At 32.1% G+C, this 14132-nt stretch overlaps 1 protein-coding gene across 10 annotated transcripts in view; it reads left to right on the top strand.

Annotated features, from left to right (window-relative positions):
• Nucleotides 1-14132, top strand: part of PPIP5K2 (diphosphoinositol pentakisphosphate kinase 2) — a 71141-nt gene that overhangs the window by 27851 nt on the left and 29158 nt on the right. For 9 of the 10 annotated variants that reach the window (XM_015558256.1, XM_015558236.1, XM_006755134.2 and 6 more), the window contains exons 15-19: nucleotides 1609-1734; nucleotides 1874-1995; nucleotides 2265-2447; nucleotides 9297-9438; nucleotides 10142-10365. In XM_015558256.1, the coding sequence (XP_015413742.1) occupies nucleotides 1609-1734; nucleotides 1874-1995; nucleotides 2265-2447; nucleotides 9297-9438; nucleotides 10142-10365 (797 nt within the window). The remainder of the gene's footprint in view (nucleotides 1-1608; nucleotides 1735-1873; nucleotides 1996-2264; nucleotides 2448-9296; nucleotides 9439-10141; nucleotides 10366-14132) is intronic. The other variant, XM_015558223.1, reaches the window with a different exon arrangement.

Raw genomic sequence — 14132 nt, forward strand, 5'->3', positions numbered from 1 at the left:
CTCTCCTGCAGCTTCTGCGGGTCTCAGTGTGCCTTTCCTTCCTTCTAGTTGTAGAGTTTACAGTCAGCCAGGCTTCCTGTGGTTCTGGATGAAGTCCGTATTGTTTCTCTGAGGTATTAATCAATTGTTGTGTGCGGCATTAATTTCCCGGTGTTTATCTCTGCCGCCATCTTAGTTTCTCCCCGAAGCAATGATTATCTTACGTGCAAACAGAACTTTGACTATGTTGATTTATATATTTATTAGAGGCCTGATGCATGAAATTCATGCAAGAGTAGGCCTCCCTTCCCCCGGCTGCCAGCATGGGCTTCTCTCTGGCAGGCACCCTTGACCAGGCTTCCCTCGCAGCCCTGGTTTCGTCTGGAAGGACATCCGGTCTAATTAGCATATTATGCTTTTATTATTACAAATTTTAAAATTTGATGTGTTCTCTTATACTGGTGATTAATAGCAATAAGCTTAATTTCTTTTACCTTAATCTTTATGATAAAAAATTCCATAAATAAATTAAAAGTCAGTTAATTAATGTTCTTCCATAAATAAATATTGGTGTGCATGGTAAAACACATACAACTATTAACTAGCCCCAAAGGAAAGGGTGATTTTCTATTCTAATGAATCATCAAGTTGTTTAAACACTTATATTGCTGGTTTTTAAAATACCTTTGTTTTTGTAGCATAACAGAACTTAATACAGGACAGATCAAAATTAAGTATAGAAATTACTCACTTATGGTACCTTCTCTAAATCTGAGAAAATACTTGGTCTGGGACATATAGAGATTCCACAATTCCCAATTTTATTTTATTTATTTTTAAATTACAGTTGACATACAGTATTATATTAGTTTCAGATGTACAAGATAGTAATTAAATATTTCACAAGTCTTTTTTTTTTTTACCCTTAAAATAGTTCTTTTTTTTTTATTATTATTTATTACAAAGGGTTGAGGCAGCTCTGCCTCTGTATCTATTATTGTTCAAAAGTTTATAATGGTCTCAATTATCCATGAATGAGTGAGATCATGTGGTATTTTTCCTTCATTGACTGGCTTATTTCACTTAGCATAATGCTCTCCAGTTCCATCCATGATGTTGCAAATGAGTCTTAATTTTAAAAGCTGCTCTTGGCTACCTATTTTTGTATATCTCACCTATACATTTAAAGTATATAATTAATTTAGGCTCTGTCATTTCACATCTTCCTAAAACTTATGCAAATCACTGATTCCTAATCATAGAAAAGGGATATATCTTCTTCACTTCAGCTCTTGATATAAAGACAAGATCTGGATCCCATCATCAAGAAGCTCTTAATCTAGCATGTGTAGCACAATTACATACATTGCTGTCATACGATTATGAGAGCAGTGAGGGAGAAGCAATACTTTCGTTCAGAAACTCGGAAAGAGCCTTATTCCAAAGAATGGGGAAGATTTTGAGATTTTAACAGGTGGAATAGTGGGTATTTCTGGCAGAAGTCTACAAAGAGAGGTACGTTTAAGGAACAAAATAATACCTAAGGGCCACAAAGAAAAATTAATCTTGAAACACATGTTTAAAAGAAACAAATTTGACATTTGCTTTATCCATTTACATGTATCCTAGACAGCCGAAGAGAAGAACCATCCTTACTTTTGGTTTTAAAATGGGGAGGAGAACTAACTCCTGCAGGCAGGGTCCAGGCTGAAGAACTTGGAAGAGCTTTCAGGTGTATGTATCCTGGAGGTCAAGGTAAATCTTGGAGTTTCTCTAATTTGGTTAAATGTATACATTGTGTTTTCATATCTTTATGTACTTTGAGATATTAAATGTTTATAGAAATATAGTGAAATAAAAATATAGCTTAAGTGATTTGAGGATTTATTTTCAGGAGATTATGCAGGATTTCCTGGTTGTGGATTACTTAGATTGCATAGTACCTACAGACATGACCTCAAAATATATGCCTCTGATGAAGGACGCGTGCAGATGACTGCAGCTGCTTTTGCCAAGGTATAAGCCACTGTTTTTAGAATTACTAGAATTTTTATTTCATATTGCATTTTAAAATATTTTTATGAAGACAGTGTTAAATTTCCAAATCTGAAACTTTCAACTAAAGCCCTGAAATGACAGTGACAAACTATATTAGTAATAAAGTTTGTTAATTGTAAATAGTTTATACCTTATAAAATTCAGCATGTAACAAAATAATTATGATACTTCCTATTATTTTATATAACAAGTTTAAAAACTGTCTTGGTTTTACTTAATATGCTTAGGGGCTACTGGCACTAGAAGGAGAGCTTACACCCATCCTTGTTCAGATGGTAAAAAGTGCGAACATGAATGGTCTTCTGGACAGTGATAGCGATTCTTTGAGCAGTTGTCAGCAACGTGTGAAAGCAAGACTTCATGAAATACTTCAGAAGGACAGAGATTTTACTACTGAAGATTATGAAAAGGTGGGTCTTAACAAACTCTTTTACATGTGAAATATTATACACACAGAAAAGTACAAAAACATACACTTAGCCTTTATTGTATTGTATCATATAATCATCACCATCCAGATAGAGAAATAGAACATTGCAACAACTCTAGCCTCTGTATACCCCTATCCTGATTGCAACCTCTCTTCTGGCGTTTTATGTTGCTCTTTTTCATAACCACATCATTGGATAAGTCTGCATCTCTAACTACTATAGTTTTAGTAATTTTGGCTGTTTTTTAAGCCTCAAATAATAGAATATGTTTTCTTTTATGTCTGGCTTCTTTTACTCAATATTGTTTGTGAAATTCACATGTATTTTTGAGAATTTTAATTAGTTAATAATCATCTATCTCTGTGTAGTATTTTATTTCAGATGTTGGTGAACTTTCTCTGTAAAAGACCAGATAGTAAATGTTTTAGGCTTTGGGGTTTATATTTGGTCTTTTGTTGCATAATCTTTTTTTTTTAACCACCTTTGAAAAATGGACAAACTATATGGTCTATGTCACTGGCCACATTTGCCCTGCAGGCCTTAGTTTTACCCCATCTTATATTTATGAGTATGCTACAGTTTATATATGCTTCTATTATTGCTATAGTTTTGGGTTATTTGATTAATAATGCTATGACTATCCTTGTGTGGGTCCTATTGCATATGAGCATATGTCTCTCTTAGATCTATTCTAGGAGTAGAATTGTAACCCACAGTATGCTTATATTTCAATATCAGTAGACGATGTCCAACTGTTTTCCGAAGTCATTGGTCCAATTACACTCCCATCAAAATTCCTTGAGAATAGTCATTGTTATACATAGTCTCTATTCATGCCATCTTCAGACTAATCAATTTTGACCATTCTGGCAGTAGATGTATAGAAGTATTTCATTGGATAATCCTCTCTCCTAAGGACTTCTCTTTAAGTCTCTTGTCTTTTTTTTCTACTACTTGTCTGTGTTTTTCTTTTTGAGTGGTAGAAGTTCTTTATATTTCAGATATGAGCTCCTTTTTATATATACTACCACTTATTCTGAGCCTTTATTATATCTTTTGATAAACAGAAATTCCTATTTTTTATGAATTCCAAGTTCAGTGTTTTCCTTTATGGTCAATGCATTTTAATGTATTGTTTATATCTTTTTCTAACCAGAAGGCATTAGATATTCTTACATATGATCTGTAAGCTTTACTGTTTTGCCCTTCATATTTATCTGCAGTCCAGCTAAAATTTTATGCTATAAGGTAAGGATGTAAATTTGTATTTTTTTCCCTAACTATATGTATTCCTTGTTGTCTCAGCATGACATACTGCAAAGACCATCCTTTCCCCATTACTTTATAATAATCACCTTTATCATATATGTTCATTTGCTCTTTTGTGGATCACAATTCCTACCTAGTTTCTTCTTCAAGCTTTTCTTGGCTTTTCCTGCATTTCCATATATATTTTTAAATAATCTGGTCAGAAATTCTGTTCGGATATTGATCTACATTGCATTAAACCTGTAGTTTGTGAAAACTTAACATATTTTTTAAAAATTGTACAATTTTAAATGGTATCTCAGAGTTTCATTTTCTAATTGTTGCTGCTATGTAAAAACATTTTAATATTGACTTTATATGCATCAACCTATTGAACTTGTTTATTAATTTAATGATTTATCTGTAGATTTTTTTTTGATTCTTTAAAAGCATATCCACAAAATTTTTTCTTCCTTCCTATCTTTATATGTTTTTATTCTTTTTCTTAACTTGATTTAGTAGCTAGCACCTTCAAATTCATGTTAAATAGAAGTGGCATTTCTTGCCCTAGCTGGTTTGGCTCATGGATAGAGCGTCGGCCTACGGACTGGGTGGTTCCAGGTTCGATTCCAGCCAAGGGCACATGCCCAGGTTGCAGGCTCGATTCCCAGTGAGGGGCATGCAGGAGGCAGCCAATCAATGATTCTCTCTCATCATTGATGTTTCTATCTGTCTCTCCCTCTCTGAAATCAATAAATTAAAAAAAAATTTTTTATTAAAGTGGCATTTTTTGTTCGTGCTCTGAAAAGGAAAGCTTTTAACGCTTGTTCATTAAGTGTGATGTTTTCTGTAATTTTTTATAGCTTCTCATTTCAATATGAGGAAATCCTGTTCCTATTTTGCTAAGATTTTTATCATGAAAATTTATTGATTTTTATCATTATCTTTTCATCTATTGCATCGTATGATATTTTAGAATGTGACACTACTTTTGTTCCTAGAATCAACTTTTTAATGTATTTTTTTTAAATATATATCACTGGGTTTACTAATATTTTTGGTGAGGAGTTTTATATTACGTTGTTTACGTCTTTGGCTGCTTTTAATATTAGGATTGTACTAGACTCATAAAAATAGTTAGGGGATCCTATTTAGGTGGAATAGTTTGTGTACTTATGTTTCATTTAATGTTTGGTAAAATTTACTGGTAAACCCTATGGTAAATTTTATTGGCATTTTCTTTGTGATAAAGTTTATAATTATGAATTCCAGAGTAATTTAATAGTTTCTAGTTATATTATGTCATATCAGTATGAAGTTATATTCTTCTAAACATTTATAATATAATAATATACTATATAAGTTTTTTGTAATGTCTGAAATATCTGTAGGGACATCCTTTTTGTTTATCACATCATACCATTTTTCTTCTTTTTAAAAAAATATATTTTTTTATTAATTTCAGAGAGGAAGGGAGAGGGAGAGAGATCGAAACATCAATGATGAGAGAGAATCATTGATTGGCTACCTCCTATACACCCCTGACCAGGGACTGAGCCTACAGCCTGGGCATGTACCCTAACTGGAAATTGAACCATGCCTTTCTGGCTCACAGGTCGATGCTCAACCACTGAGCAACACCGGCCAAGCATATTATTTTTCTTCTTGATGAGTTTTGCCATGGTTAATCCATATTTATTAATTCTTTTAAAGACCTAACTTACAGATTTGTCAAATTTGTTGGTCCTCTAAATTATGCACCTGATTTTCATTTGATTAATTTTATTGTTTAATGTCTTATTCTTTCTATTTCTACAGTTTTATTTTGCAATTTTTCTAATTCTCAAAAACTAATGTCACTAGATGGATGCTTATTAAGTCTTGAATCTTTTCTAAAATACATGCTCTGGCCATAATTTTTCTTTATGCATTGTTTTAACAGTATTCATAAAATATAAAGGTTTATGCAATTTGGGACATTTTTTCATTTTCTTTGTGATTTCTTCTTTGGTCATAGGTTATTTAAACGTATATTTTTAAAATTTCCAAATCTATTGCATTTTAAAGTTGGACTTTCATTATTTCTAACTTTATATCATTTTGGTTCAAATACAAATTCCTCCTGGTTTCTTTATCTATTTTTTCTTGCTTTACTGTTGTGTTAAAATTTCCAAATATAATTGTGTATTTTTCATGTCTCTGTAGTCCTCTCAATTCTTGCTTTATCTCTTTTGATTCCATGTTTTTAGATGCATATAAATTTAGAGTTGATATATTTCAATCAGTACTTTTTGCCTCCAAGTTTACTTTGTTTGAGACTAATATAGCTACAACCGTCATTTTCTTTTATTTGGTGTTTGCATAGTATATCAGATTACTTTTAATCTTTCTGAAACTGTATTTCTTAGATATAGCTCTTAAAATCTGCATATAGTTGTTTTTTAAATAATTCTTACGAAAATTTTGGTTTATTCTCTCCTTTCTTGCTTCATTGGAATAGATACTTTATATTTCTGTTAGTTTGACATTTTTGTTTGATTTTACTGTTTGTTTTGACATTATCCCAGAGATAGCAGTAGGCTTCTGTGACTTGTAAAAGTTGAATGTTTACATCATGCTTTTACTCTCTTCCTGGACAATGCAAGGACTCTAAAGAGTGCTTTTCAAACTTTAACTTGCATAAGAATTGTCTGGGGCCTTATTAAAAAATGCAAATTCTAATCCATCATATCTGCAGTGGGGAATAGAATTTTGCATTTTTAATAAGCTCCCAATTCATGCCAATATTATTGGTCCTTGAACTATATAGCAGTAAGGCCCCAAATCATTGTAACATTTGCTCAACTAGCAACTTACATGATACAGTAAGTAATGTTGTTTATTTTTATTCTGTATATTTTAAACCCCACACTGTGTCATTTTTGTTACCCTTTTATACAAGCAATATTTATTTAGGTTTACCTATGAATTTACCCTTAAATTACCTTTTTTCTTCTTTCTGAATTTTAGAGTTTCCATTTAAAATCATTTTCATTCTGTTTGGAGAGCAATATAGTAAATCTGTTAGTATCACCCTGCTGGTGGTGAATTCTTTTTTCCTTGCCTAAAGGTATTTTTATTTCAACTTTCCTCTTAGGGTATTTTTTCTTGGATATAGAATTCTAGGATGGTACTTTCTTTCATTGCTTTGAAGATGTCATTTTACTATCTTCTAGCTTTCAGTGTTTATCTTGAGAAGTTAATTGTTGATCTTATTACATCTTTGAAGATAACTTTTAAAAATAACTTCTGCCCTGACTGGTTTGGCTCAGTGGATAGAGCGTCAGCCTGTGGACTGAAGGGTCCCAGGTTCGATTCCAGTCAAGGGCATGTACCTTGGTTGCGGGCACATCCCCAGTAGGGGGTGTGCAGGAGGCAGCTGATCGATGTTTCTCTCTCATCGATGTTTCTAACTCTTTATCCCTCTCCCTTCCTCTCTGTAAAAAATCAATAAAATACATTTAAAAATAACTTCTTTTGGCATAATTTCATCTTTGGTTTTCAGCAGTTTTTCTATTTTATGTCTAGATGTAAATTGTTTTTTAATTTTTCCTGCTAATAGTTTCTAATAGGATTCTTGGGTCTTTTGTTTCAGTTTTGGAAAATATTTTTTTGGTTTTTTTTCCCTGTTGCTTTCTTCTGGGTCTCCAAATATATGCTTGCTAGAACTTTGTCTTATCCTTTCTTTTGATTTTTTTTTTTCATCCTTTTTTCTCTGTGATTTATTCTGGATAATATTTTCTAAACAGTCTCTAATTTACTAAATTTATCTCTGGCTGTATCTAATGTGCTTGTTTATAAAGTCAGCCAGTATATTTTTCAATTTCAGAATTTCTATTTGCTTCTTTTTTATATATAATATTGTCATTTTTCAATACTGTGCAATTCTTTGATAACTTTCAATGTTTTCTTTTATCTTCTTGATCATAGAAAGTCTCTCATTTTTTTTAGTTTTTGATAATTTTATTACTTTGAGTCTCTGGTTCTGTTTCTGTTGTTTATTCTCCTGGTTGGTATTCATGATGTCGTGTTTTCTTGTGTGCCTGATTATCTTTAATTATGGGTGAATACTTTGTGGAAATAAATAGAATATTAACATCTTCCAATAAGGTTTTTTATTTGTTCCTGCTCTATGCCTTTGGACATAGCAGTCTAAGATTGCCTTAATCCAGTTTCAAAACAGATCTTTTTGGATCAGTAGTTGACTTGAACCTGATCTGCAGTTGTTGGTGGATTGGTTTGCTTCTGATTCACTCTCACTTTTTTGAGGCATAGTTTACCAGCATTTCACCTTTGCAAATCCTGGACTTCACTTTTGCTCCCTTAGCCTAATAGGACTATTAAAGATTTACTCCACTTCTCTGCTGTCTATTCAGGATCAACAAATGTCTCCAATTCAGAAACAGCCTTAAATGCCAGATTCGCTCTCTGTATGAGTTTTGGCTCTATAATTCTTTATTATATTAACTAGAGGCCCTGTGCACAAAATTTGTGTACCGAGTGGGGAGGGTTCCTCAGCCCAGCTGTGCCCTCTCACAGTCCAGGACCCCTTAGGGGATGTCTGGGACCCCTTGCGCCGTACTGCCCACCTGCTCGCTGCTCCTTAGCGCTGCCACAGAGGCGGGAGAGGCTCCTGCCCCCGCCGCTGTGCACGCCAGCTGTGAGCCCAGCTTCTAGCTGAGTGGCGCTCCCCCTGTGAGAGCGCACTGACCACCAGGGGGCAGTTCCTGCGTTGGGCGTCTGCCCCCTGGTGATCAGTGCACATCATAGTGACCAGTTGTTCTGGTCGTTTGGCCATAATGGTCACTAGGCTTCTATTAAATAGATTCTCAGATACCTCAAAGCAGAAGTATAGAAGTTCTTTGCCCATGATTTTTACGTATTTACAATGGTTAAATTAAGCTGAACTACTAGTTCATCATAATAAGAAGTGGAACTCTACACTTTTTATTATTTGTAGAAACTTACTTGATGGAATTAAATAATTTGCCAAGCTAAGTGTAAAATCTAGAATTTGAAACCATGTTGTCATTAATGACTTTTGTTGACTTGTAAAAAATCTTATCACAACGGGATTAGCATGGTGTTTCAGAACACCAGCTCTATAGTCAGACTACCTGCTTTTTTATCCCACTCGTCACATACTAGTGGTTGATCTTGGGCTTAACCTCTAAATACCTCAACTGGAAAAAAAAATGATTATAATAATAGAGCCTTAGGGTTATTACATGTAAATAAATATATGTCAAATTGTTAGAACAGTATTTGCTCATATTGAGTCAACAAATTGTTGATGTAAGAATAAAATGGCACTGTGAGTTACAGTATTTCTGACATATTTACTCTGATGATGATCTCATGATATCGAAGGTTTAATTTTTTTAACATGAAATTTGAGTTGTTTGCTTCATCCTTAATCTTATTACTATATGGTGTGGCCATCTTAATTTGTGGTATGGAATTACTCTTCAGTTTTGTATATTGTTATTTTGGATAGTTGTGCACAAACAGATATAAAATATATACTTTATCCATTTGTAGCTTACTCCATCTGGAAGCATTTCTCTTATTAAATCAATGCATTTAATTAAAAATCCTGTGAAGACCTGTGACAAAGTTTATTCTTTGATACAAAGTTTGACTTCTCAAATCAGACATCGCATGGAGGATCCCAAATCATCAGGTAAATATCATATTTTTCTCAGAGCATAGCACAAATAAACATTGCTATTTGTTTACTATAAACATTTTAAAATAAGGTGTAATAATCTTAAAAAATAAAGCTCATACTACATGTAGTTGTGAGTTCATGTATATCCAACAAAAGAATAAATAGCTAAGTTATAGTTGCTTTTTTTCCTTTGACAGCATGAAAGAAAACGTTCTTATTTGGTTCATTCTGTAGTGTTCCCAGTTAGCTAAACAGCAAATAGGCAGCATAATAAACAAGAGCAAACAATAAAAAGGTGACTTGTCTCTGGCTCTGAGACCAGCTTGATTAATAACTTGGACAACCTTGTAAGCTTGGATTACTTACTAGTTAAAGTAGATCTTTGAATTGTTTAATTTTTACAGTTTCTTTCCAGTAATGACTGTCTACACTGTTAGTTAAGTGAATCTAATAAAATAATAAATAATAATATAATTAAAATAAGTTAAAATTTATTACAGTTGTCCCCCTAGCTTCAAAGAGTTTTGTATATAATTCTATTTCTTACTATTGATGTGTGTAACATATGGAAAGGTCTTTATAAACCCAAGTTTTAACCTACATATACCTTTATTCAAGTCTACAAAATACATGGTTGTTAATAGCTTATGCCTATGGTATATATTCTTAATTTGATTTTTAATTTTAATATATTAAAAATTTCATGTTGTTTTAGATATTCAGCTTTACCATAGTGAGACATTAGAGCTTATGCTACGTAGATGGTCCAAGTTGGAGAAAGACTTTAAAACAAAGAATGGAAGATATGACATTAGTAAAATCCCTGACATATATGACTGTATAAAATACGATGTCCAGCATAACGGTTCCTTGAAATTAGAAGACACAATGGAATTATATGGTCTTTCAAAGGCATTAGCAGATATTGTTATCCCTCAAGTAAGTAATTCCTAGGAATCAATTTTCTTAGTGTTGTATAAAGTTTACAAATGTCTTATAACAGTGGATAAAAGACAGCTGATTTTCATGTTCATTTAAAACCCGCAACTTCAAAAAGGAGACTAAGTAATTATGAATTTATATTTTGAACTTTTTATTTATTATATGAAATTATTATTTGATTTTCTAATTGTTTGTAATGACTTTTTAAAAAAAATCTTTATTGTTGAGAGTATTACAGTTGTCCCCCTTTTTGCCCCCATTGTCCCCTTCCACCTGGTTCCTGTCCCACCCCAGGCCCTCACTACCCTATTGTTTGTGTCCATATGTATACGCATATATGCATAAAAGATCTTTGGTTAATCTTCCCCACCCCTCCCCTCTGAGATTCATCAGTATGTTCCATGTTTCAATGCCTCTGGTTCTATTTTATTCATCAGTTTATTTTGTTCATTGGATTCCTTGTTCGTTTATGTTGATTTTTAGATTCAACTGTTGGTAGATATTTATTGCCATTTTGTTCATATTTTTTATCCATTGTCTTCCTCATCTTCTTCTTCTTTCTCTTCCTCTTCTTAAATATTATCCTTCAAACATTTCATGTAATACTGATTTGGTGGTGCTGAACTCCTTTAGCTTTTTCTTGTCTGTGAATCTCTTTATCTGACCTTCAATTCTAAATGACAGCTTTGTAGTGACTTTTTAAAATTTAAGCATTGATACTCCTAAAGAACAATAATACACTAACAAATAAGACAACTAAAACAATGGAATAAATTACTTAAATATTTATTGGGCAGCTATTGTACATTTACCAGTCCTATGCTGTGGAGATGTGTGGGGAGTGGGAGAAAAGGGTAGCTGTGGCCCTATTTAAATTTTAAAATTCTTTATGGGAAAGTATTTTGAATATAATATTTAGAGGTCAAGATGTAAGTAGTTACTGGGAGAGGGAGTTCATGGGTCTTTTTATTATAGGAAAATAAAGTAAAACCAGAATTTAAATAACTAAAATGCAATTAAGCAGAGAATCAGATTGATAATAAAGAAGTGATAAGACAAGTTGAGGTAAAAGATATCTTAGAAGAAAATAGTTCTAGATGCCCTTTTGGCATCTCCATTACTAAAAGATTATTTCTATATTATACCAGGGAGATTGGACTAGATCAGACATTCCAATGTGAACCACAGTTAAAAGGCAGAAAGAATGAAATACATGAAAAGTACAAAGATTATGAATAAATGTAGCCTCAATTAAAGCTATTCTGTAAAAATTGTTAAAATATTACTCTCCTTCTGCTAATATTCGCAGAAAGTCCAGGAAAAACCTAAAAACTTTGAAAAACTAGGAATTCAGACAGTATGCAACTCACCTGTGGTTATTTGTGTAAATGTTAAAGATTAGCTTATTCTTCCAGCATGAAAGAGCAACTATTTATTTGTTTGGTCAGATATATCATATAAACAACTTTAGGTGTAATAGATGAATCAGTTATTTGCAAACATGGAATCTTTTTAAAAGAATATAAAATATTTCAGACTTCAAGAATATGTCTTTGACCCTCACTTTTAAAATTACTCACTTAGGAACAAGGACTTTTGTTGACTAACAACTTTTGTTTACTGAATTAAAGAATTTACTCTGCAATTTATTATTAACAGAATAAAATGTTCTTTTTTTATAATCGGTATTTTAATATTACCATCAAAGTGAATATACTAAATTCTGCTGAACTCAGTATTAGTTATAAGGTATATAGAAAATCATTGAGTTAACAGTAAGTTACTGAATCAGCATCCATCTTTGTTATGAAATTCAAGATAGAGAATTCATTCAAGTTTTCTTATACACGTAAAAGAGTCTGAGAAGAATGGTTACTGTTAATTCTGGTAAACGTTAGTTTGTATTGAAAGCATAAATAAGACCCTGACTTTTTTCATTGTTTTGGATTGCATTGACATTAGTTCAGGCTCAGAACATCTTAGTTATTCTTACAATGGAGATGATTTAAAAGTATATTTTTTAACAGATAAACTATAAATATAAGACCCTCTTAAGTCTTTATGTTGCCATTATGCATTTTTCAAGGTAGATTTTCAGTATATCTAAATGTATCACAATGGCTAAATAAATATACAAATGATTTGTTAACATAATCATGTTGTGTTAACATAATTCTAAACATTCAGGAATTGGGAGTAAAAAGTTGCTTTCCAAGAATTGGGATCAAAAGAAAACTCAAGTATTAATGGGGTTTTAGATAGTGTCTTCTATTTTTTGTGTATGTATTTCTGGTATATTGCTTAAATAGATGAAGAAATTTCCGACCATCTCCTTGTAACTTATATTTATAATGGATATTTTAAAGTACTGTAATTAGAAGAAACACTAACGATCAGAATGATTAGAAAAGATTTGAAACATCATTTGTATCTTTTAAAGTTAATTTGTAATGCTTACCTATTCTCAGTCTCTATTACAGTAGTTGTCTTTTAATGATGCAGTTATGTTACATTTTATAGTAGTCTGAGGACTTATTTGAAGACATTTCCAAAATTATTTTTCTTGGATAAATTAACTTTGAAATCTTGTGACTCTTTCAGATAATAGTTTGCCTAAGGTTTCAGGGATCAAAGTCTTATTTTGAGTAAATTCATGATTACATTTTGGTAAATTAATAAGTTTAAAAGCAGAAGTATTTTTACATGCTTTCTTGGATTTCTCAGATTATAAATTGAGGAGAGAACAACTTGTTATTGACCTTCCTAACTTTTTGATTTGATATTCCTTATTGTGGCAGAAACCTGGGATTTCTACTTGTTAAATAGAGGATTGAATTCAGTTCAGTAATATTATTTTGCTTTGTTACTTTAGCCTTCATGAATGCAAAACCATGGACAAAATGCAGGCATTTTCAAACCCCAACTAAATAACCTAAAATTATAAATACATTTATAGTAATTGTAATGAAACTGTAGTTTGAAGTGGAAAAAAAATGAAAATTTTACATACAGAGTTCCTCCTTATTTGTGGTTCACCTTCTTTGATTTTAGTCAACCATGGTCAACTACAGTCCAAAAATATTAAATGGAAATTTTTAGAAATGAACAATTCATAGGTTTTAAATTATCTACCATTCTGAGTAGCATGATCAAGTCCCTCTCCGGAGACTCCTGCCCAAGATGTGAATTATTCCTTTGTCTAGCATTTCCACACTGTATATGCTGTCCACACATTAGTCACTTAGTAGTCACCTCAGTTATCAGAGCTACTGTCACTGTATCGCAGTGCTTGTGTTCAAACAGCCCTTACTTTACATATAGTGGCCCCAAAGCACAAGAGTAGTGATGCTTACTATTCAGATATGCCAAGGAAAAGCATAAGGTGTTTCCTTTAAGTGGAAATATGAGTATAGTGCAATAAAATATTTTGAGACAGAGAGACCACATTCAGATAACATTTATAATAGTATGTTGTTATAATTCTTCTATTTTATTATTAGTTATTATTACTTTCTTACTATGCCTAATTTATAAATTAGACTTTATGTATGTGTAGGAAAAAATAGTATACAAAGAATTTGAAACCAATTGTTTTCAGGCATCCACTGGGGGTCTTAGAGTGTATCCCCAGCAAATAAAGGGGACTCCTGTATATAGTTCTCATACAAATAAAAATATTTCAAGTTTAGAAACCTGATGACTGAGTCAATAATGTAAAACTTTGACTTGTTTAGAATATACTAATTTAAATTGAGAGAGTGACA

Source organism: Myotis davidii, unplaced genomic scaffold (genome assembly GCF_000327345.1).
Source record: "Myotis davidii unplaced genomic scaffold, ASM32734v1 scaffold473, whole genome shotgun sequence".
In the NCBI taxonomy this organism is placed as follows: Eukaryota; Metazoa; Chordata; class Mammalia; order Chiroptera; family Vespertilionidae; genus Myotis; species Myotis davidii.